Here is a 23,566-nt window from a genome sequence, read left to right on the forward strand (position 1 = left end):
CCCCCTCTTGCCCTTGGCATCTGCAGCCATGTTCCTGGGCCAGGCGGTTGGTCCTCTGGTCCCAGCAGAGGGGTCACGGCTGATGCTGTGCTGTGTCCCCAGCGGTCACTGCTACCGGGCCCCCGCCCTGGCGCCCACGTGCACGCCCATCATTGCTTTATGGATGCTGCATGTGGGCCACGGAACTCAGATGCTAAGTACACAGGCTGCCCCTGCAACTCCTCCAAGCAGATCCCCATCGCTCCGCACCCTGTGGAGGGGGTGGCTTTGGTCCTGGAGACACTTCCTTCTGTTTTCACAAGATGGCATTGTTCCTGTTTCTTGCCTCCGTGATCCTTCAAAATGAAACCATATATATACATATTTTACATATATTTTAATAGATTCAGTAGCTACACTCACTTGTTTATCAGAGCTTGTTGCTAGGTAATTTGCAGCTCTTCCTCATTTTGACCTTCTGTTGGTAACTCTTTCAGTCTCATTTCATGAAGTAGAGCCTTTTCTGCACTAGCCAGTCGATACTGTTTTAAACAGTTGTCCTCATGTCTCCTTCAAGCACCTGTTCTCATGAGTTGGGTTGAATCAGCATGGTGACGAAATTGCTTTAGATCCATTTTAAGAACTTCACAAAGACTCTTGTTCTCAGATGTTTTACAAAACAAGTTGGTCTGTGGGTCTTTTGGAAATGGGATCAGAAGTAGGCATGCCCTAGTCCTGCCTTGGGGTGGTCTCTGTGGTAATTAGCAGGAAGTGGGGAGGGAAGGGGCTTGGACTCTACCCTGTATATTTGGGGCATGCCTGAAGGAATGGAGAGGAAGGTCTGGGTCTGCGTTTTTGGGAATATCCACAGGCTCACAGCACACAGACTGAACTGAGAGCCTGTCTGCTCCTGCCCAAAGGCTTCACTCCAATTCCAGCCCGTTCTTTGATCCCACTGATGCTCTTCCCATAGTGCACCCCCTTTACCTGCTGCCAGGTCAGGGCCAACTGCCTCTCAGCTGCTCCCGCACCCTCTCAGCCCCTGTGGCCCCCAGGACCACCTCCTCCTCTCCTCCCTTACTCTCTCCTGTGGGCTTTACTTTCCATGTGCCTCTCAGAGCATTTGATCACGCCTGCCTTCATTTCCACTCTTCAAGGTGATGTTTTACTGTCCTGAGCAAACACTTCGCTCCTTTAGGACGGGAGCGGGACATTCCTTGGTCCGTTTGGCCCGTCCTCTCTGGGCACCTGGCTCAGTGCTTTCCATACAGAGGTGCTCACCAGGCCCACCCAAGTCCACTCACTTCAGGCTTTTATTTTTTTAAATATTTATTTACTCATATTTATTTATTTGGCTGCATGGAGTTTTGGTTGTGGCACACAGGATTTTTAGCTGAGGCATGTGGGCTCTAGTTCCCCGACCAGGGATGAAACCTGGGCCCCCAACACTGGGGGCCGAGTCTTAGTGCCGAGGGATGGAACCTGGGCCCCCAACATTGGGAGTGCCGAGTCTTAGTCACTGGACCACCGGGGAAATTCCCTCACCACAGTCTCACTCCCCTCATTTTGTTTGTATGTTCACGTGAGACCTGCCCACAATCAGGCCCACTTGGCATCTGCTCCTGGCCTGGAGGGCAGGGTGTGCAAAGTCCTGTGAATACAAGCAGTGTGTGAGGCAGCCTTGCCCAGGGCTCTTCCTTTCTTGCTGTCACTGCCACCCTCAGCCTATGAGCACCAATGAAACCCTAAATCCCACCAGAGACGTGTGCTGTGTTTTTAGACAATTCTTTTACCCCACGTGACAGCTTTGTCTCCGTGTCATGGAACTGGATTGGCTATTACTCCCTGTCAAGCCTAGAGGTGATCATTTCGAGACAGAAACACTTTCCTGTCCCTTCTGTTCGTTTTTTATCTTAAGCACGTCACTGAGTGTCACTTTCAGAATTCCTGGCAGTGCTGGGATTTTTTGGCTCTGTTGTTAGAGAGCAGGTATGCATATTCTGTTACTAGGCTGTGGAAAATGTGCTGCTGTTAGAGCAGGGGCTTGTTCACAACGTGATGGGATGTGGGTCTGTGGCGTGGCTGTCTGCTTAGGGATGCCAGGAATGGCGAGGAGGCTAGACGTGTTTCTCATTGTGGGTCAAGGTAAACCATTTGTTTCAAGTCGGTGATAACTATTACATTCAATGTGTGGATATTCGTGCAAGCCTAGCATTCGTGGGTGCACTTGGAAAGCGTGTTTGGTTCACTTTGGACGCCTGAAGGGTCATGTCTTCATTCTTTATGCTTATTAAAAAGTATTAATACCTAGGTACATGTGAGCAGTGGAAGCTTTGAAGACATGTTTAGAGATGAGACTGAGGTATCTGTGGAAGTCTGTTCCCACCCCATGCCCTGAGACAGCTTGCTAAGGTGTCCAGAAGCTGCTCTAAGATGTGTTCAAAGCATGGAGGTTCCTTAAAAAAAGTAAAAATAGAACTGCCATATGACCCAGCACTCCCACTACTAGGCATGTACCCAGAGAAAACCATAATTCAAAAAGACATACACTCCCCAGTGTTCATTGCAGCATTATTTGCAATAGCCAGGACATGGAAGCAAGCTAGATGTCCATTCACAGAGGAATGGATAAAGATGATTGGTACATATATACAGTGGAATATTACTTAGTCATAAAAAGGAACAAAATTGGGTCATTTATCCACAGAGATGTGGATGGATCTAGCCTGTATACAGAGTGATGTCAGAAAAACAAATATGTATGGATGGAATGTATATTAACACATGTATGTGGAATCTAGAAAAATGGTACAGATGAGCCTATTTGCAGGGCAGGAATAGAGATGCAAACAGAGAATGGATATGCGGGGAGGTGGGACGAACTGAGAGAGTAGGATTGACATATACGCACTACATGTGTAAACAGATAGCTAGGGGGAAGCTGCTGTATAGCACGGGGAGCTCAGCTCAGTGCTCTGTGATGACCTAGAGGGGTGGGATGGGGATGGGTTGGGAGGGAGGCCCAAGAAGGAGGGGCATATGTATACGTATGGCGGATTCAGGTGGTTGTACAGCAGAAACTAACACAACATTGCAAAGCAGCTATATACCCCACCGACACACTCACATAAGGCACTGAGTGAGCCATCACCAGTTCGTCTTTTGGTGACTTGGTGTTAGGGATGTGCCGTTTTACCCCGTTAGACAGTAAGCCCTGGTCTGATCCGTCTCTCTTCCCCCACCCTGATCTTGTGCTTTCGGGAAGAGAGAACCACAGTGAGATCGAGAGGCGGCGGCGGAACAAGATGACTCAGTACATCACCGAGCTCTCGGACATGGTTCCCACGTGCAGTGCACTGGCCCGGAAGCCTGACAAGCTCACCATCCTGCGCATGGCCGTCTCTCACATGAAGTCCATGCGGGGCACCGGGAACAAGTCCACGGACGGTGCCTACAAGCCTTCGTTCCTGACGGAACAGGTACCTGTTCACTCCTCGTCTGTGCTCCTTGCTCCCCTGGTAACCACATTCCTGGGAGGGCAGAGAGTGGCGAGAATGACAGCGTCACCAAGATGAGATAAACTGCGTGGGGTGAAAGGCTGAGGTGGGGACGAAAGCAGGCAATTTTATTCCTACACTTCACTAGGGAACTCTCTTCTGGGGACTGTCTTTCTGATTTTGCATCCTCTGCTTTTTTCCCTCACCATGTACCTTAATAAGACAGGCTTCCCTGATGGTTCAGTGGTAAAGAACCTGCCTGCCAGTGCAGGAGATGCAGGTTTGATCCCTCGGTTGGGAAGATCCCCTGGAAGAGGAAATGGCTACCCACTCCAGTATTCTTACCTGAAGAATCCCATGGTCAGTGGAGCCTGGCTGGCTACAGTCCATGGGATCGCAAAAGAGTCAGACACGACTGAGTGACTGAACAACAACCACCTTAATAAGACATCACTCAAAGCAAAAAGAGATATTGTGCTTAGCACATGCTAACCCAGGAAAAAGCCGGCAAACCCAGTTCTTCTGTGCTAGACTAGCAGTGACGGTCGTCATCATGAGGAAAGTTTTGGTAGATGTCGCAGCAATCATAGTGACAAGGACTTAACAGCCAGCACGTAGCCGGCCTCTGCCCTGAGCCCAGTTGAAGTCATGTCCTTTCTGTGCAGGATTTCACTGAATCCTTATTCTGGCTCAAGGAGGAAGCTGCTGTTATTCATCCCCGCTTTAGAGATGAAGAAGTGGAGGCTTTGAAAGTGTCTACTGCTCAGTGCAGACCAAGAGGTGACACAGGGTGGTCAGACCCCAGAACCATGTGTTTTAACAGCTATCCTGGTCTTTGCAGAGTTAAGAACAGTGAACCCGAGAGGTGGTCTGTGGGAAGTATTGATATATTGTAATTTGACCATTCCACATCCTGGAAGGCCTGTGTTCTGGGTCCTTGTTCTTCCCCGTGCTGGTCAGATATTGTCGGCTTGTATTCGATCATCTGTAGATAAACATGAGCTTTCTGCCTTCCTGGCCCTGAGGGCTTCTGCAGGATAAAGGGGACAGTGGACTTGGTGCCGGCAGGGGGACAGGGAAGTGATGTGTTGTCAGGCACACGGGCAGGAAGAAGTGTTCAGGCTTGTCAGGGGCTGCCCGGGACAGAGTCAGCGCTGGCCTGCTGGGAGGGAGCCCCACGTGTGCATAGAAAGAGAGCAGAGGAAGGGGTCCACATGGGGAGACTTGAGAAACCGGTGAGAACAGAGCCTTGAAGGAAGGGGTGAGAAGATGTGTCCAGAGACAGAATCGTGTGTTTTGCTGGAGTGAGGAATCTAAGCATTAGGTTTAGAAAAAGAGCAAGGAAAGAGGAGCTCACATGAATTCCTGTGTGGCAGACTTTTTAGCAAGGGTTTTTTGTCATCCCAGTGCCCATGTGCTCTTCATCTCAAGGTTTGAAGAGCTGTGGCAGTGGGGTGACCCTCGCTGGGAGCCATGGAACACGGTAGTCCAGGGCAGAATGCCCAACCCATTTCCACCTCTGTAAAAGGGTTAAGGTTAACACAGCAATGGCTCCCACCTGGCAGGGTTGTGGAGACAGGTAAGGGAGGAGGCAGAGTAGAGTGTTTAACATGGAGCTGGAGTGGAATGAAAGATGACTAGCTGGTGGATAGTGTGAAAGTAGTGTTAATCGTTTAGTCATGTCGGACTCTCTGTGACCCCGTGGACTATAGCCTGCCAGACTCCTCTGTCCATGGAATTCTCCAGGAAAGAATACTGGAGTGGGTTGCCATGCTCTCCTCCAGGGGATCTTCTCGACCCAGAGATTGAACCCAGGGTCTCCTGCATTGGCAGGCGGGTTCTTTACCATCTGAACCACCAGGGAAGCCTAGCTGGCAGGTAAGCAGACAGAAATGCATTATGCACGTCCTAACCGCTGGGGTTAGTAAAAGGCTTTTCCTTTACATTTCTTTAATCCTTATAAAAACCCTGTTGGGGTCCCTATTTGACATTAATTTCTTTAAGTGACTGGGGATTAGAAACATGGAGGGACTTTCCTGGTGGTCCAGTGGCTAAAGGCTCTGTGCTCCCAATGCAGGGGGCCCAGATTTGATCCCCAGTCAGGGAGCTAGATCCTGCATGCCCTAACTAAGAGTCTGCATGCTACAACTGAAGATCCCACATGCCACAACTCAGACCTGATGCAGCCAAATTAATAAATATATTTTTTAAATGCTTTTTAAAAAAGAAAGAAAATGGAGAAAAGAGAGAAGGCAGTTATGCAAGTCACATGCATCCTCTCCCCCCATTCATCTCTCCGTTCCTTGGTAGCCTGTTGATAATGACAACAGCCACATATGTTAAGTACCTACTGTTCGCCAAGCCCTTACTAAGTCCTTCACATTCAAGATCTCATTTAACCTCACAAAATCTTTCCCCCTACCCCAAGAAAAAAGCATGAAAAAAAAAAGAAAAACAACAGCCAGAAGCCAAAGATACTACATCCGGAGCCCAGACTTGCACAGTGAAGTGGAAGAGCTGGAGTTGGTGGTCTCCTTTGACTCCACCGTCTGCGCTTTGAGACCTTCCTGTTGGCTTAACAAAGAGAGGGGCAAGACTGCTTCTGGATTCAGGGCACAGGACCTTGGTCATGAGTGGGGTGCTCCCAGAAGATGAAAACCAGAGGGGAGGGTGTAGAAAGAGGGGCCCGTGAGGAGGGTGAGCTCTGGCCTATAAGCCCTTCCCACAGTCCCTAAAAAGGGCTGAAACTGTGAAAACATAAATGGAGTCAACTTGTCCACTTCCTCTCCTTTGGAGACAGAATTCTCTACTTTCCCAGACAACCTGTTTTATGTGTTACCGTCCTTCCTGTTGGGAAGACCATCTCAACACTGAAAATAAAACTGCTGACCCAGTCTTCTGAACTAAGTCATCATCAAGAGGGATGGCACAGCGGAAGTGCGAAACAAGACAAAGGGGGAAAATAAACGTTTCTTTACAAAATGATTGTATAGCCCGCTTCCGCACCCAATTCCCAGGCAAAGGATGTAAGAGTTCTGACTCAGCCGAGGGCTCGGAGACCTCCCTGGGTTCTGCTCACCAGCTGACTCACGTTTCCTAGTCTTTGAGCTTTTGGGCGCCCTCAGGTCGGATGCCAAGGGCGGGGCCGGATGCTCCAGGCTCCACACAGGTGGCCCTTACTCTGTTACAGCAGGGCTTCCAGTTTTTGTTGTTGTTGTTTAGTCACCCAGTTGTTTCCAACTCTTTGTGACCCTATGGACTCCTCTGTGTCTGCCAGGCTCCTCTGTCCTTGGGGATTGTCCAGGCAGGAATACTAGAGCGGGTTGCCATTTCCTACTCCAGGGGATCTTCCCAACCCAGGGATCGAACCCGAGTCTCCTGCTTTGGCAGATGGATTCTTTACCACTTGAGCCACCAGGAAAGCCCACCTGCAATTACACGGAAGCAAGGAATTTGGGGCTTCCCAGGTGGCTCAGTGGTGAAGAATCCGCCTGCCAATGCAGGAGATGTTAGAGCTGTGGGTTCAGTCTGTGGACAGTCCATGGACAGAGGAGGCTGGCGGGCTACAATCCATGGGGTCACAAAAGAGCCAGACACAATTTAGCGACTAAACAACAAAACAGCAAAGAATTCCCAGCAAGAATTGTTTGCCAACCGCTGACCAGAAGAATCCCTTTTTTCTTTGGGGCCTGAGCAGTGTGTGAGGTGGATGGAGAGCTGGCTGTGGACTCCGGCATACGTGGAAGAGTTGGTCCCCAAGTCCTGCAAGGACGGAGCCCCTTGCATTCAGCAGGAAAGGGCCCCTGAGCCTGACATGAGACTGACAGGGGAGATAGCTGCCCCTGGGCTGCCTGCAGGCACTGCAAAGAAAAGGCATCTCATTTGAACAAAGTTGATCTTGCCCACTCTGCATCCCTCTCGGGATGTTGAGGGTTTCCTGCCGCCCATTCATCCATCCTTCCTGCCGGCACCAACAGTCATGAGCCTGTGAGTCAGTGTGACTCCAGGGCTGGCACAGTTAAACTCTCTTCTCACTGCCAAGGGACACGGACAATGTTGGTATCCCTGCCACCTCCTGGGATTACCCTGGGACTCTGTTGAGATGTCAGCTGTCACAGAGTTCTGGGAGTTTGACAGACGATGTAAAGTGAGGCCCTCATATCCACTGCCAGCATTCAGCTCAGAAAGGAAGAGAAGAGGAGTGGGAGCACTAGCAGCATGGCAGGCGGTGGCTGGGGAGACGCCTGCTGCCTTTCCTTCTCTCTTCCCACTTTCTCGTGGTCCTCCCCTCCCTTCCCGGACCATCGTGTGCTCCAGTGACATGACTGCAGTTTGAAAATGTAGGAGAGGCCATTCACACCTCTGTGACCCAATACTTTCTGATTCCACTGGGCTGGGAATTTCCTCTTTCCTTAAGCGAGAGCAAGTTAAGGGACTTCCTTGGTGGTCCAGTGATGAAGACTTTGCCTTCTAATGCAGGGGGTGCGAGTTTGATCCCTGGGCAGGGAGCTAAGATGCCACATGCCTCATGGCCAAATAAAAGCATATTTTAACAAATTCAGTGAAGACTTTAAAAATGATCCACATTTAAAAAAAATCATAAAAAAGAGGACTAAAGACAGTTAACTGTGTTTGGAGCAGCTGTATCTTAGGGCTTAGTATGAGCTTTCTGAACTTCTTTTAAAAAAATAACTTATTCATTTATTTTTGGCTACACTGGGTCTTCATTGCTGAGTGGACTTTCTCTAGTTGTGAACAGCAGGGAGTACTCTTCCTTGTGGTGTGGGGGCTTCTCATTGCAGTGGCTTCTCTTGTTAATGGAGCACAGACTCTAGGTGCATGGGCTTCAGAGTTACGGTGCACAAACTTAGTTGCTCTTTGGCACATAAAACCTTCCTGGGCCAGGGATTGAACCCGTGTCCCCTGCATTGGCAGGCAGATTCTTATCCTCCGTACCACCAGGGAAGTCTGCTTTGTGCACTTTTAAAGCTCATTTTCTGGGGAAAAAAAAAGAGTTCCTAAAAGCATTTGTGTATCATAATGAGCTTCTGAATGAAAATTGAAGGTTGCTAATAAAACTGTTTACCTGACCTGGGTTTGTCCATGTCAGGTCCTCATCGTGATCTTCTCTTCCCAGGAACTGAAGCATCTCATCCTTGAAGCGGCTGACGGGTTTCTGTTTGTAGTGGCAGCTGAGACGGGCAGAGTGATTTACGTGTCCGACTCTGTCACCCCTGTGTTGAATCAACCCCAGTCAGAGTGGTTCGGGAGCACCCTCTATGAGCAGGTACATCCTGACGACGTGGAGAAGCTGAGAGAACAGCTGTGCACCTCAGAAAACTCAATGACAGGTCAGTGTCGCTCTCTCCATGAAGTTTTCTCCCTAGAGAAAATCTTCTTTCCTTAAACATACCAAGGAATAACACTGGAACAAATATATTACATATGTAAAATATTTTACATATTACATATGTAAAATAGATAGCCTGTGGGAGTTTGATGATGACGAAGGGTGCCCAAAGCCAGTGCTCTGTGACAACCTGGAGGAATGGGGTGGGGAGGGAGGTGGGGGGGCACAGAATAGTAGGGGACACATGTATGTCTACAGTCGATTCACCCTGATGTATGGCAGAAACTATCACAATACTGTAAAGTAGTTATCGTCCAGTTAAAATAAGTAAATTTTAAAAGTACTGGGAAGTTTGAGGTCAGAAAAAGTTGCCTACAGGTGAAGAAAATGTTTGACTGCTTTCATAAAGGGTTTGACTTGTTTAATAGTTTCATTTATCCTGTAACATGTTAAAAACTCATTTCTTTTTTTTAAATTTTATTTTATTTTTAAACTTTACATAATTGTATTAGTTTTGCCAAATATCAAAATGAATCCACCACAGGTATACATGTGTTAACGCATGATTTTTTCCTATATTTTACCTCCAATTATGGGATGTTGCCACTAGGAGGCATTGTTTACACATTAGCCACAACCCACAAGTGTGTGATTATTTATGAACCTAATCATAGGTGTTGATTTTCCAGGCCTTACTTATGGGAAGTGAAATTTCTTATTGAGACATTTAAAATACAGTTAGCTCTGCTATACCACAAAATAACATGTTATAAAAATCACTGCAAGAAACAAAATCATGAAATAAAAACCAGAGGTCTTGGGAGGGGAAAGTGGGCTAGATTTTTAGATAAGAACAAAACTAGGAACCTAATAAAAATGGGAGCATTGCTTGACACATTAAGTGGCTAAGAAATTTATGGCACTTGACCTTGAAACCTGACTTGAAGCTGACTTGTTTAAGTGAGCCTCAGAACTTGGGTGTTGGTGTGAAAGTGGTCCAAGGATCATTGTGTGAAATCAGGCAGAAATCAAGAGCTGTAACACAGCATGTGGATAGTTGTGGCTCATAACACACGTGGTAAATCAGGGCAGCTGCTGTGTGCCAGAGTGTGTACATTTTGTGAATTCCGGTGTGGCTCTATTCAGCTGGGTGCAGTTTCTGTGTTCATGTAGTCCTTCTTACAGATAAAATCAAGCATAAGCAAACACAGAATTCACATTCTGATCAAATTGTCACCCAATGTATCAGTGAATTGCATTTTTAATTATTTTGTTTATTTATTGGGCTGTGTTGTGTCTTGGTTGCAGCATGTAGGTTCTTTGTCGTGTCATGCGGAATCTTCCATTGCAGTGCACAGACTCTCTAGTTGTGGCTTGAAGGCTCAACAGTTGCAGCACATGAGCTTAGTTGCTCTTTGGCCTGTGGGGTTTCAATTCCCCGACTAGGGAATGAACCTGTGTCCCCCTGCATTGCAAGGCGGACTCTTCACTGCTGGACCACCTGGGAAGTCCCAAGATTTGCTTTTTCAAAAAAGCATTATAGGAGAGCTGAGTATACCATGATAGGGCTTCCCTGGTGGCTCAGACAGTAAAGAATCTGCCTGCAATGCAGGAGACCCAGGTTTGATCCCTGGGTCTAGAAGATTCTCTGGAGAAGAGAATGGCCACCCACTCCAGTATTCTTGCCTGGAGAATTCCATGGACAGCGGAGCCTGGGGGGCTCTAGTCCATGAGGTTGCAAAGAGTCGGACGTGGTTGAGCAACACTTTCTACCATGATCCCTATGTTCCGCTTTATGACAGATCTGTTTGTGCAGCGTGTTCCTCCTACCAACACCGAGAGCCACTGGAGTCTCATTTTCTTCTGAGTCTGCCTAAAGTACCTCTTCAATGCTCGGCACACAGTAGGTGTTCAGCAGAAGCCTGGTGAGCAGTGAGGCAGTGCTTTTATATTGTAGTTTCATGCATTGGAGAAGGAAATGGCAACCCACTCCAGTGTTCTCGCCTGGAGAATCCCAGGGACGGGGGAGCCTGTTGGGCTGCCATCTATGGGGTTGCACAGAGTCAGACAAGACTGACGCGACTTAGCAGCAGCAGCAACAGCAGCAGTCTGCTAGGGTTGACATAACAAAATACCACACACTGGGTGGCTTAAACCACTGTCATTTATTTTCTCACAATTTTGGAGGCTGGAAGTCCAAGATCAAGGTGTTGACAGGTTTGGTTTCTGGTAAGAGCTCTCTCTTGGGCTGCAGACAGCCACCTTTTCGCTCTGTGTTAGGGTTAGTTTCTCAGTTACGTCTGACTCTCTGCAGCCCTATGGCCTAGAGCCCACCAGGCTCCTCTGTCTATGAGATTCTCCAGTGAGAATACTGGAGTGGGTTGCCATTCCCTTCTCCAAGGGATCTTCCCAACCCAAGGATCAAACCTGGGTCTCTTGCTTTGCAAGCAGATTCTTTACCACTGAGCCACCGGGGAAGCCCCTCTCTCCAAAGGGCCCAAATCTCTGGATAGGAGTCCCATGTCCAGTTTCTCACCACTCAAGATGAGCTGGGTCTATACCATACTACCAAACTATACCCCAATAAAATTAATTTTTAAAATGTTTTTAAAAAGTGACAGGAGTACCGCTGTTTCTGAACAATAATAGTAATTTTCTCAGTGTTGGTTATCAATGACACACACAAAGGAGGAAGGTAATGAAGGATTAAGGTATGTGGACAGTGTCTACGATGTGCAGGGATGAGCTCTCCGTATGTGTAAAACAACGGTGCTGAAACAGACTCAGAGAAAGACATGGTCCGCCATTGCACAGCTGGGGCTGAACGAGAGAACTCCCTACAGACATCGTAGGGGACACGCCTTGGGAAGTTAACGATCTTGGAAGGGATGTGAAAGGGAGAATACATCAGCCAGGAAGTGTTGGTTTGACAGCTGAAATCACCTTCCCTGAAAAGAGCGGTCTTTTTTTCCCCCCGACTCCAGTATGTGAACACAGGATGTGGCTTTATGAAAGCAGTCAGGAGACCCAGCTGTGGTAGTCAGTGGGTGGGGGAAGTGATGGTCAAAGGCAGGTCAGTTTCCGGATCAAGGGTTTAACAAACTGGCTTGCCAGAGTTGGGTGGACACTTCTGTCTGTGGGAAGTTTTAATGTGTGTGGCAGTGTTGAAAAGGGCAGCGTGAACCACATTTGGAAAGAAAGGTCCCTGGAGTGGACGTTGGATGGTGGCCTTGGCAGCCAGAGCTGGTGTAGTGGAGTGAGTTCTCCAAGATGCCAGAGAAGAGCCAGTGAACCCTGAGTGGCTGGGCTCCATGAGGTTGGGTGGAGAAGGGTGGTGAAGAGGACCGGGTCTCTTCTGGAACCAGAGAGCGTGCAGTGCGAATCTCCTAGGACACACAACGTGAAAGCATATTGATCCAGCGCAGGGAGCTTGGGATAGGGCCTCAGGGTTTTGCTGGACCAAGGACTGGGCGGGAGCTGGGCTTTGCAGCCAGCCAAAGTACAGATGTAAGGAAAACTAGTAATAAAAAACCACAGGGACAATATGATGCCTTCAGTGATTGGACTAGGGCTTCTCAACCCTCCTGTCCTTAGGCATGGTGGGTTTCAGGCCCGGAGAGAGATGACATGGCCCATTGGATGGGGCATCGGGTGGGAGGCGGGGTGTGGAGCCAGGCAAGAACTGCTGGGGTGGGGCTGATTTAACCAGGGCAGCCTGGCACACTTGACCCAACGAAGTTCCCCTTCTCTGAGCCTCCCAGTCAGTAGAGAGTCCCTGTTCCATGCATAGGTTTTGCAGGGCGTCCTGGACTGAGCATGTGGGGCCTTGCGTGTGCGTGGTGACCGGGGGACGAGCCACCTAATGACAGTGGGGCCTGCAGATGCCCATGCTGACTTGAGGATCCCAGAAAAACAGTGCTTGCACAGAACTGTTGTCACTGGGGGTGGTGGTGGTGAGGGAGTTCTTCTTTGTGGAATTAAAATTTTTCCCCTGGCTGGAGGAGTGGTGACAAAGAGTGTGTCAGAAGATTCACAAAGTCTCCTTGGAATGGAAACCAGGCATCATGGAATTGTTCAGTTGCTAAGTGGTGTCGGACTCTTTTGCGACCCCATGGACTGCAGCATGCCAGCCTTCCCTGTCCTCCAGTATCTTCCGGAGTTTGCTCAGATTCATGTCCATTGAATTGCTGATGCCATCCAACCATCTCATGGAGTGGTGTGGACCAGTGCAATGATGTGACTTGTCTGTGAATAAAAGCGAGGTTTATCAATGTGAGGAGGGGCTGGGGAAAACCCTCACCTAGCAGCAGCAACACTGCTCATAGAGAAAGTGCTGGGAGGGCCTTGGGAGCCCCTTGCTGGTTTGCAGTCTGCGATCTTGGCTGGTTCCGTTCTTCTCTGCCTCTTGTTCTCCTTATCTCAGCCTAGGACATTGCTAGGGCCCTTGTAGCTCTATTCTACCCTCTTGCCCAAGGCCCTGGTATAGAATCTAATCCACTGATTGGAGAAATGGTAGGAGGTTGGAGAAGAGGAACTAAAAGCTGCCACCAGGTTCCTGCCTCAGGGCCACACCCACAGGCCCCTCTGGACCCCATTCCCATGAACACTTCCTTGTGGGTTGTCACAGCCTGCTGGGGCAGGGTGGCAACATTGGCCCTGGAAACCGAAGAGCTATGCAGAACACAGGACATCAAAAGTAAGTGGGGAAATGTTTTCAGATCTCTAAGAAAAAGTTAATTGAATCTTAGCTTTCCATGAAAATTAAAATTATACTTTAAGTATTATTTTTAAATAATTGTTTTTAAAATGCTACACAGAGACATGCATCATGTAATAAGGGTGGAGTTTTCTGTCTCTGAACAATTATATAAGTGGCTTTTGAGTAGAAGGAAAAGAGGTCAAGAAATGACTGAAACTGTGTGCATGCCAAGTCTCTCAGTCGTGCCTGACTCTTTGTGACCCTATGGACTGCAGCCTGCCAGGTTCCTCTTTCCATGGGATTCTCCAGGAGAGGGTTGCCGTGACTTCCTCCAAGGGATCTTCCTGAGTCAGGGACTGAACCTGCGTCTGTTACGTCTCCTGCATTGGCACGTGGGTTCTTTACCACTAGCGCCACCTGGGAAGCCTCTCAATGGCCAGTATCCAGTTGAAATTGGATAGCCAGTAACCAGGAGATTTTGCACATCCAGCTTCTTAGGTTCGAATCAATAAAGTTCCCAAAGGGAAAAAGAAGAGCCACAGAGAAAGCATATTCATTCTCCAGGACTCGGATTGGCTGTAGCTTGAGGGGGATCCTGCTGAGGAGTGTTTACTCACAAGAAGAACCCAGCTCCTTGTGAGAACTTATCTTGGTAGGAGAGTCAATGGGATCTGTCATCTCCCGCTGAGTGACTCTGGATGTAAACCTGGAAAATCTCTTTGCAAACAATGCTTGGGGGGTGGGGGCAGGCAGTGCTGAACTTTCCCTCTGCAGGGGTCATGGGGATGTTGAGGGTTCTAAGGCTGAAGAGAGGGAACCAGTGCCTTCCTCCCAGAGACCTCCATGCCAATAGGAAAGAGCAGCCATGGAACCGGCGTGGTTCAAGTGACAGAAGATCAACTCCAGGAGATTGAGTGAAGAAGGAAATTCATGGGCTCGTGGAACTGAAAGGGGTGTATTGGCTTCAGGCTCAGAAGGATCCAGGTAATTTGAGCCCTGCTAGCGAAAGCACAGTCAGTCTCTGTTATTCGCACATTCAATGTTGATGAATTTGATAGTAGCAAAATTTACTTGTAACCCCAACATCAGTACCCACGAAGTGTTAGAGGTCATTTGAGGACTGGCACAGAGGCCACACGGGAGGACACCCTGCCTTCTGGTCTCAGCCCTCATAACTAGAAACACGTGCTCTTCTCGTGTTTTGTGCTGTGACGTTTGGTCTCTTTGTGCTTTCTGTCAGTGATTTTGCTGTTTAATGTGACCCCCTAGAGCGGTGCTGAAGTCTCTCTAGTGTCCTTAAGCACAGGGCTGTAATGTGCCCTCTGGAGAGAAGACGTGTGTTGGATAAACCTCGTTCAGGCATGAGTCATAAGTGCTGTTGACTGTGAGTTCAGTGTTATGAATCAAGATGTGTTAAAGAAGGTGTCTTTAAATAGAAACACAGAATATAAGACTCTGTGTCCATTGATTAATAGAGTGTTGTGACCAGAGGCTGGCAGGAACATAACCCTCAATCTCCCTTAGGAGCAATGGTTCAGTGTTTGCTCATTTCACTGTTTGCAGTGACTCCACAGAACAAAACTACTGCGAATGGTGAGAATCAACTGTGTGTCTTTTCTCCTAGCTTTGTTTCTTTTTAAAGCTTTATTGAGGTGCAACTGATATACCAAAGATTGCTCATATTAAATGTATACAATTTGATGAGTTTGGACTTAGGCCCACACCCATATACCATTACCAGCTTCAAGGTATTAAACATACCCTTCACCTCCAAAACTGGAGAAGGGAATGGCTACCGACTCCAGTATTCTTGCCTGAAAAATCCCATGGACAGAGGAGCGTAAAGGGCTATAGTCCACAGGGTCGCAGAGTCAGTCAGACACAACTTAGTAACTGAACAACAAAGCTTTATAACACCAGCAGAAATAGGTTGCCTTTTCAATACTTCTAGCAAAAATCCTGGGACTGGCTCTCCTGGATCAGCTTGGGCCACCTGCCTTGCCCTATTCCAGTGGCCAGGGAGACTGAGCTGGCCTGTGAGGCCAGCGTCTCCACCCAAGACACTTGGACCCAAGAGCAGGGGAGATGTGATTTCCTGGGGAAGTTAGTGCAGTCACTCAAAGGGAGAAGGGAATGCCGAGCAGGCTGACCGCAAGTTGGTGCTGGCTGGGAGAACCAGGCTCAGGGTGATCCTGGGGAGGGGTGGGTGTTCTCCCAGAGAATGGGGAGCATCTCCTCTTACTGGGAATGCTGGGGAGACTGGGGTGACAGGATTCTGAGCTGAAGATGGAGCCAGTGTCAGGTGTGGAGGAGGGCAGTGGTCAGGTAGAAGGCTGATGGAGGGAGGGGCCCTCCATCAGAAATAATTATTATGGATCTCAGAGTGACCTGAGCTCCAGCTCACTGTGTGGAGGGAGAGGAACCAAGGAGGGGTCCCAGTGGTACCAGAGTCTATGACTGTAACGGGATGCGCCCGAGGGGTGGGGCTCAGAGGGCCAGCAGTGCAGCCAGCTGCCCAGGAGAGCACAGAGGGGGCAAGCCCTTCTCTGTGTCTTACACGATGTAGCCTAAGGCCCCTCCCATCCCCCAGCCCTGTCCCCTGACCCTCTCCCTGTGGGACAGGGACAGCCCTGGTCCTGGCTAGCAGACACTGGAGACTCCTGTTCAGTGACCTCGAGCACTGCGCTGTGTAGGAAGTGCCTGGATCCATGGACTTGTCAGACTAGGTTTATTGGTCCCTTTCCCCACTTTGATTTTCTGTGGCTCTGTTTCTGCTTGGCTCTTTATTCAGAGAATTGGGTCAGCCTTTTGGTTCAATATAAGGAAAAACTTTGCAGTTGTTAAAAGTGTCCAAAGGCACAGAGTATAAGCAAGGCTGGATTATATTTCTTCTTTCCTCCTTCCTTCTTTCTTTCTTTTTCTTTCTGTCTTCCCTTCTTTCCTTCTTCCTCTCCCTCCCTTCTTCCCTTTCTCTCTCTCTTCCTCCCTCCTTTCCTTCCTTCTTTCCTTCCCTTGTCTTCCTTCCTTCTTTCCTCTCTCCATCTCTTTCTTTATCCAGTCATTACTTTTTAAAAGTCATGTATGTGGGACTTCCCCTTTGGTCCAGTGGTTAAGACTTCACCTTCCAATGCAGGAGGTGCAGGTTCGATCTCTGGTCAGGGAGCCAAGATTCTACACGCCTTGTGGTCTAAAAATCAAAACATAAAACAGAAACAGTATTGTAACAAATTCAGTAAAGTCTTTAAAATTTAAATCATGTATTCATTCATTCAACAAATACTTGTTCTGCACGGCCATAGAAAGCTCATCTGGGACACAGCTTCTCCTTCTCATCACCGACAGGCGTTTCCAACTGTTGTTGGATGAATGGACCCCCATTTCCTAACTATTCCAAATGATTTTTGATAATCTGGGGCGAGCCTCAGCAGGGTTGCTCCCCAAAGGCTTTAGCCGGAAAGCTCCTGTGCATGATTCACATGTCCCAATCAGCTGTGATTAAGCTTCCCTATCTTCCCAAGAGCTTTGCCGAAGTCCAGAGATGCTTTCAGTCTTGGATCACTGGGTTTGGCCGGGCCGCGGTCGGGCCACAGGGAGCAGCTCCCCAGGAAGCCTGCTCATCCAGCTCGGCTTGACGACCTGTCATCACACTGCTCCTGGGAGGGGTTAGGATGCTACATAGGCTCTGCAGTCTCCCTGCTCGTCTGCGAGAGGGGACGACGCCTGCGGGACTCAGTGCTCGTTTCACTTTTCTTTTCTCACCCAACCCCAACAGTGAACTATTCATAGCTATAGCAGACTCTTTTACCTTTTTAAATTAATTAATTAGATAAATAATGTATTGTTTTTGGTTGTGCTGGGTCTTTGTTGCTGAGCGCAGGGTTTTCTCCAGTTGAGACGACTGGGGGATACTCCCTAGTTGCGGTGGCTTCTCTTTGTGGAGCACGGGCTCTACAGCATGCAGTCTCTAGAATGTTGTGGCACACAGGCTTAGTTGCTTTGAGGTGTGTGGAATCTTCCCCGACCAGAAATCAAACTGGTGTCCCTGCGTTGGCAGGCGGATTCCTAACCACTGGACCACCGGGAAAGCTCTTGTCTTACATTCTTATAGCACATTTCTACCCTATGTTAGTAGAAACATGCTGCAGATTAGACCCAATCTTGTGAGGAGAGGTGACCAATACACCAATACACCTGCCCTGCCCTAGGACTGGGGGAAGGGGTTGGCACTGGTACTTTATAAAAGCTTTCTGGTGACTCTGATGCACAGGTGGGCTTCAGAACCCTCACTCCTCTGGGCCTGAGTGCAGTTCTGTTCATGGAACGAGGGCGGGTGGTGGTGGTGGTGGTTGTGTTGAACTTATTTCACAGGTGAGGAGCATGGTGCTTGACATCTCACTGGGAGCTTCCCAGGACCATACAGCTGAGGCCCAGCAGCTCCTACAGATGGAGCTAATCCTCAATGCAGACAAAACATCTGTTTCTTCTGAGGCATTGAGATACAAAGAAGCCTGGAAAGCCTTGGCCTGGCCCGATGTAGCACATGCAGAGCAGTCCAACCCTGGACTCTGGGGGCCGTGCTCAGAGGGAAGACAGGGCAGGAGTCCAGTTCAGGGTCACATGAGTTGTAGATGGTGTCAGAGCTTTGAGACTACAGTCAGATTCCCCAGGGGTCTCCAGGATCCCCTGGTCTAGTGCAGTGGTTCTCAAAGTGTGGTCCCTGGTCCAACTGTGTGAGCATCACTTGTGAACTTGTTAGAGATGTCAATTGCGGGCTGAACCTCAGACCTACTGAATCAGAGGTGCCAGGGGCCCAGTAATCTGTATTTTTTCCCACCCTCCACATCATTCTGCTGCATGCTGAAATCTGAGAATCACTGGTTTTCAGAAACCATCCTGGAACTTGAGCTCAAATCACCCGGATTGAGTCCACCTCTATTTTGACTTTGTCAAGCTCTTTCATGTCTTGAGTTTAGCATTCCTCCTCAGAAAGATGGGGATACATGGTTTTATAAAGAGTCTTATGAACAATGAAGCTGAAGGCACATGTGTATTTGACCTTGGGAGGTAGACCCTGGTAAGATGTAGTAAGTGTGCTCTGTGAACCAGCAGCACCTTCGTCTCCTGGGAGCTTCTTAGAAATGCAATCCTAGGCCCCATCCTGAGCCTGCCGACTCAGAGTCTGTTGGGTTGGTCAAAAAGTTCATCTGGGTTTTTCTGTATGATGTTATGGAAAAACACGAACAAACCTTTTGGCCAACCTATACATTTTAATGAAATGTCCGAGGGATTTATGTGCGCGGTCTAGACTGAGAAGCCCTGAACTAAAGAATTCAGCAAGTTGTGGTTGGGGACTTGCAGCAGCTGGGGTCAGGGGCATCCTCCGACTGCTAGGCATGGCTGGGTACTGGCAGGAAGTGGTAGAATTGGCCCCAGCAACTTTTTTTTTTAAGACTTTTTTGATGTGGACCATTTTTAAAGTCTTTATTGAATTTGTTACAGCATTGTTTCTGTTTTCTGTTTTGGTTTTTTGGTCCTGAGGCATGTGGGATCTTAGCTCCCCGACCAGGGATTGAACTCACACCCCCTGCATTGGAATGCAGAGTCTTAACCATTGTGCCACCAGGGAAGTCCTGGCCCAGCAATTTCTGCTGACCAGCTTGGATTTGCCCAGCTCTTGGGTCCAAGGCCAGGCCTTCAGGGAGAGCAGTTGGAGGAGCAGCCTTCGGAGGTTTGCAGCCCTGGGACCTCACTCAGTAGCCCACACGTGGCAGACTCTCTGTCCATGTGGGGAGGAGGTTGGCAGCCCTGGGACCTCGCTCAGTAGCCCACACGTGGCAGACTCCCGGTCCTCGTGGGGAGGAGGTACGCAGCCCTGGGACCTCGCTCAGTAGCCCACATGTGGCAGACCCTCCGTTCGCATGGGGAGGAGGTTCGCAGCCCTGGGACCTCGCTCAGTAGCCCACACATGGCAGACTCCCCGTCCATGTGGGGAGGAGGTTCACAGCCCTGGGACCTCGCTCAGTAGCCCACACGTGGCAGACCCTCCGTCCGTGTGGGGAGGAGGTTTGCAGCCCACACGTGGCAGACCCTCCGTCCATGTGGGGAGGAGGTTGGCAGCCCTGGGACCTCGCTCAGTAGCCCACACGTGGCAGACCCTCCGTTCGTGTGGGGAGGAGGTTCACAGGGTCGGTGGTTACCATCCTCCACCGGGGAACAGGAGGGGAGCAAGGAGCTGAGGATGGCCCTTGAGGACCCAGGCTGGAGCAGAAGCAAGCCTGGTTATGAATGACCGCACAGAGGACAGCAGGCACGCCTGGGAAAAGAGCCAACAGTTGTCAGCATTGAGCCTCACCCACCGAGGCAGCTGGGCCTCCTTCATGACACTTTGCACAGGAGGGCGAGCACAGAATTATGTCAGACTCAGCCACACAGTTGGGTCCTTCAGGGAAGAATGTCAGGCCGATAATTGGTCCCACAGGGGTCCCTGAACTGGGAAGTCCACCCCGGTGGTATCAGTTCTGGAGAAAGATGGTCTATTTCCAAATGTCAATCATAAAGGTAACTTCATGAAAACCAGACTTGAAAATCTATAGCTTATTTTCCTTGGAATACCCAAACTTCATCTTTGGACTGATGCCAGACCCTGAAATCCTAAACACCTTCAGCAGTTCATCTGTTTGTTGCCATATTAGGTAACGTCAGTACATGTGCCCCCCGCCAAAAAAAAAGATCCCCACTTTATCCAAGTCAACTATGAGCACCGTTATAGCATTTCTGTTGTTTGAAATCAAAATAAAGTGTGTTAGTGGCAAGGAAATCATGTTTATTTGATTCCAGCTCCTTAGAAATTGCCCAATTGTGTAATAAACACTTAGGCCACTGGAAAAAGCATTTAGAGTTGGGTCGCCAGAGGTGCTTGCTGAACGCACGTGAGAGTGAAATCTGAACCTCGCGGGCTGGCTGTTTTCAGGTCTTCCTAGTGCCTTTCCCACTGGAAACCACAGCCTGCTTAGATGTGTTACCCCAGATGTCTCTCTGGCGCCTGTTCAGTTCTTTCTCATTGTTAAATATTTATACAACCTGCCTTGTTTTGCTTTCCTGTGTCCATAGCTTGCTAATGCTGCTCAAACGTTGGTGTTTTTCTCTCCTGTTTATGGTGAAAATTATTTCATGAATCTGGACAGGTTTCCAACTGGGGCTGCTGGGTTCATTATCGCTGTGGTGTCACAGCAGATAAAGGGCTCGGGCAGTGTTTGCACAGACATCCGCAGATTGTGGCTGGAGAGTCAACTTCTCCGCCAGCAGGGAGAGCAGAGAGAGCTCCCCCAGCCTGCATGTGTGCTCACTAGGGTGGCTGGAGGATGATGGGGTTGGGCATGGGGGTGAGGCGAGGCCACTGGGGATCGTGGAAGGATCCCTGCATGTGGAGTCGGATGCACCTGGTGACAGTTATGGTTCACGACCCTTTATTTTGGGTGAATGACTTAACCCTCCTGGGCTCAGTCCCTCACCTGTAGATACAGACCTACAGGACTGTGGTGAAGTTTGCACGACGTGACGCATGCATGCGTGCTAAGTCACTTCAGTCATGTCTGACTCTTTGTGACACTATGGACTGTAGCCCGCCAGGCTCCTCTGTCCGTGGGAGTCTCCAGGCAAGAATATTGGAGTGGGTTGTCATTCCCTTCTCCAGGGGATCTTCCTGACCTAGGGATCGAACTCACATCTCTTATATTGCCTGCGTGAACAGGTCGGTTCTTTACTACTGGAGCCACCTGGGAAGCCTGACATAACATGTGGGATAGTATTAATGATTGCCTTTAAAAACTGGGGAGATTTCGTTCACTTTTTAAAAAATATTTATTTATTTGTTTATTTATTTTTGGCTGTGCTGGGTCTTTGTTGCTGCAAGTGGGCTTTCTCTGGTTGTGGCACGCAGGGGCTACTCTCTAGTTGCGGTGCTCAGACTTCTCATTACAGTGGCTTCTCTTGCTGCAGAGCAGCAACTCTAGAGCACAGGCTCAGTAGTTGTGGCACAGGGATTTAATTACCCTGAGCCATGTGGAATCTTCCCGGACCAGGGATTGAACCCACGTCCCCTGCATTGGCAGGTGGGTTCTTAACCACTGGACCACCAGGGAAGTCCTTATTCACTTTTAAATAACTGAAAATTAGATTCAAACATCTATCTGAATCAGTGGTTTTCCAGACTGTCTTGCTTGCTTTATTCCTCTTCTTGCCCCAGTAAAGTGTCACTTAGGATTTTGGCACTGTTGACAAGGGAAGGCAGGTAGACTGTGACCTTTCTGAGTTTTGTCCAGTCATGAAAGGATGGCTTCCTCCTCCCACCCTGTGCTCGAGACCATCTATTGCACATTCAGGAGGAGGGGGGCGCTCTTTCTCTCTTTGTTCTGTCGATTAATTCGTTCATCCAGCATGTATTTATTGAGTACCTACTCACTTTGTGCAAGATGCTGTACTGAGTGTTGGGGATACACGTGTGCTCTGTCGCTTCAGTCGTGTCCCACTCTTTGCGACCCCAAGGTCTGTAGCCCACCAGGCTCCTCTGTCCATGGGAGTTTCTGGGCAAGAATACTGGAGTGAGTTGCCATGCCTTCCTCCAGGGAATCTTCCCAACCCAGGGATCGAACTCGTGTCTCTTACATCTCCTTCAGTGGCAGGCAGGTTCTTTACCAACAGCACCACCTGTGAAGCCCCACGAAACTGATGCAGTCTGTACCAGACTGATGCTCTCATGGAGGTTACAGTTCAGTGGGGAAGAGAAACAGCAAAGAAATGATCACTCGCAACACACTATGACAAGTGTTAAGAAGGCAGAGGCTGGGGGTCAGGGAGAATGAATAACATAGGATCTGGATTGTCAGGGCAGGCTGGAGTGGGCTCCTGTGAGTGCGTGAGGCTTTGTGAGACCTGGCAAGGAAGCTGAAGGCTACCCACGGAGATGGCGGTGGGTGAGGAGCATGGGTGCTTAGTCCCAGAGCAGTACGTACCCAGGGCACTGCAGGTCTTTAACCAGAAGAGTCCTGGCTTCCATGTTGCTTCTGAGAAGCTCATTGCAGTTACAGAGTGGAGAACATGTAGGGAAGCTAGCCTGGGGTGTGGGAGGAGTCAGGGTAACGAGGGTGTTCGAATTGTCCAGGGGAGGTGATGGAGGCAGGGGTTAGGATGGTGTCCTTGAGCTGCAGTCACAAATCACCGCAAACTGAGCAGCTTAAAACAACAGAAATTTACTGTCTCCCAGTTCTGGAGGTCAGGAGTCCAGAATCAGGATGTCAGCAGGGCTGAGTCCTTCTGTAAGCTATGAGGAGACTGTACCAGGCCTCTTTCCTAGCTTCTGGTGGTGGCCAGCAATCCTGACACTCCTTGACTTGCAGACATGCCACTCCCATCTCTGCCTCCATCATCAAATGCTTGTATGTCTCCATGTCCACATTTCTTCTTTCTATAAGGATGCCGATTGTATTGAATTAGGAGCCTCTGTGATAAGAGCGTGACCTCATTTTAACTTGGGTATAGCTTGAATGGGCTTCCCCAATGGCTCAGACAGTAAAGAGTCTGCCTGCAATGCAGGAGACCTGGTTCGATCCCTGGGTCTGGAAGATCCCTTGGAGAAGGAAGTGGCAACCTATTCCAGTATTCTTGCCTGGAGAATTCCATGGCAGAGGAGCCTGGTGGGCTACAGTCCATGGGGTCACAAAGAGTTCGACATGACTGAGCACCTAAACAACAACAACACAACAATGTTTTCCATCCCATTATAAAGGCATGTGAATTAGACTTGAGAACTCTGAATCTTGCTTCAGATTCACTCTGAGATTTCACCACATGAAAGAACCACTGGTGCATTTCTTTGAAACTAAGATCTCCTCCTAAAGATCTGTTTTCTACAAGCCCATTTTTGTATCCTGGCTATTCTTGAACCGAGGAACATCCAAGAAGTGCTTGAAACACAACCACTTTGTAAATACGTTTTTAAAATTTCTGGCTCCTGAAACAGTGGTTCTCATATCTCCATGCACA

General features: G+C 49.0%; 1 protein-coding gene across 5 annotated transcripts in view; it reads left to right on the forward strand.

The window, feature by feature from the left end:
- The window catches only part of ARNT2 (aryl-hydrocarbon receptor nuclear translocator 2), a 204,353-nt gene that overhangs the window by 68,316 nt on the left and 112,471 nt on the right, over positions 1-23,566 (forward strand). For all 5 annotated transcript variants that reach the window (XM_010843232.1, XM_010843230.1, XM_010843231.1 and 2 more), the window contains exons 4-5: positions 3,245-3,458; positions 8,614-8,827. In XM_010843232.1, coding sequence (XP_010841534.1) covers positions 3,245-3,458; positions 8,614-8,827 — 428 coding nt within the window. The remainder of the gene's footprint in view (positions 1-3,244; positions 3,459-8,613; positions 8,828-23,566) is intronic.

Source organism: Bison bison, unplaced genomic scaffold (assembly GCF_000754665.1).
Source record: "Bison bison bison isolate TAMUID 2011002044 unplaced genomic scaffold, Bison_UMD1.0 scf7180017864181, whole genome shotgun sequence".
Classification (NCBI taxonomy): Eukaryota; Metazoa; Chordata; class Mammalia; order Artiodactyla; family Bovidae; genus Bison; species Bison bison.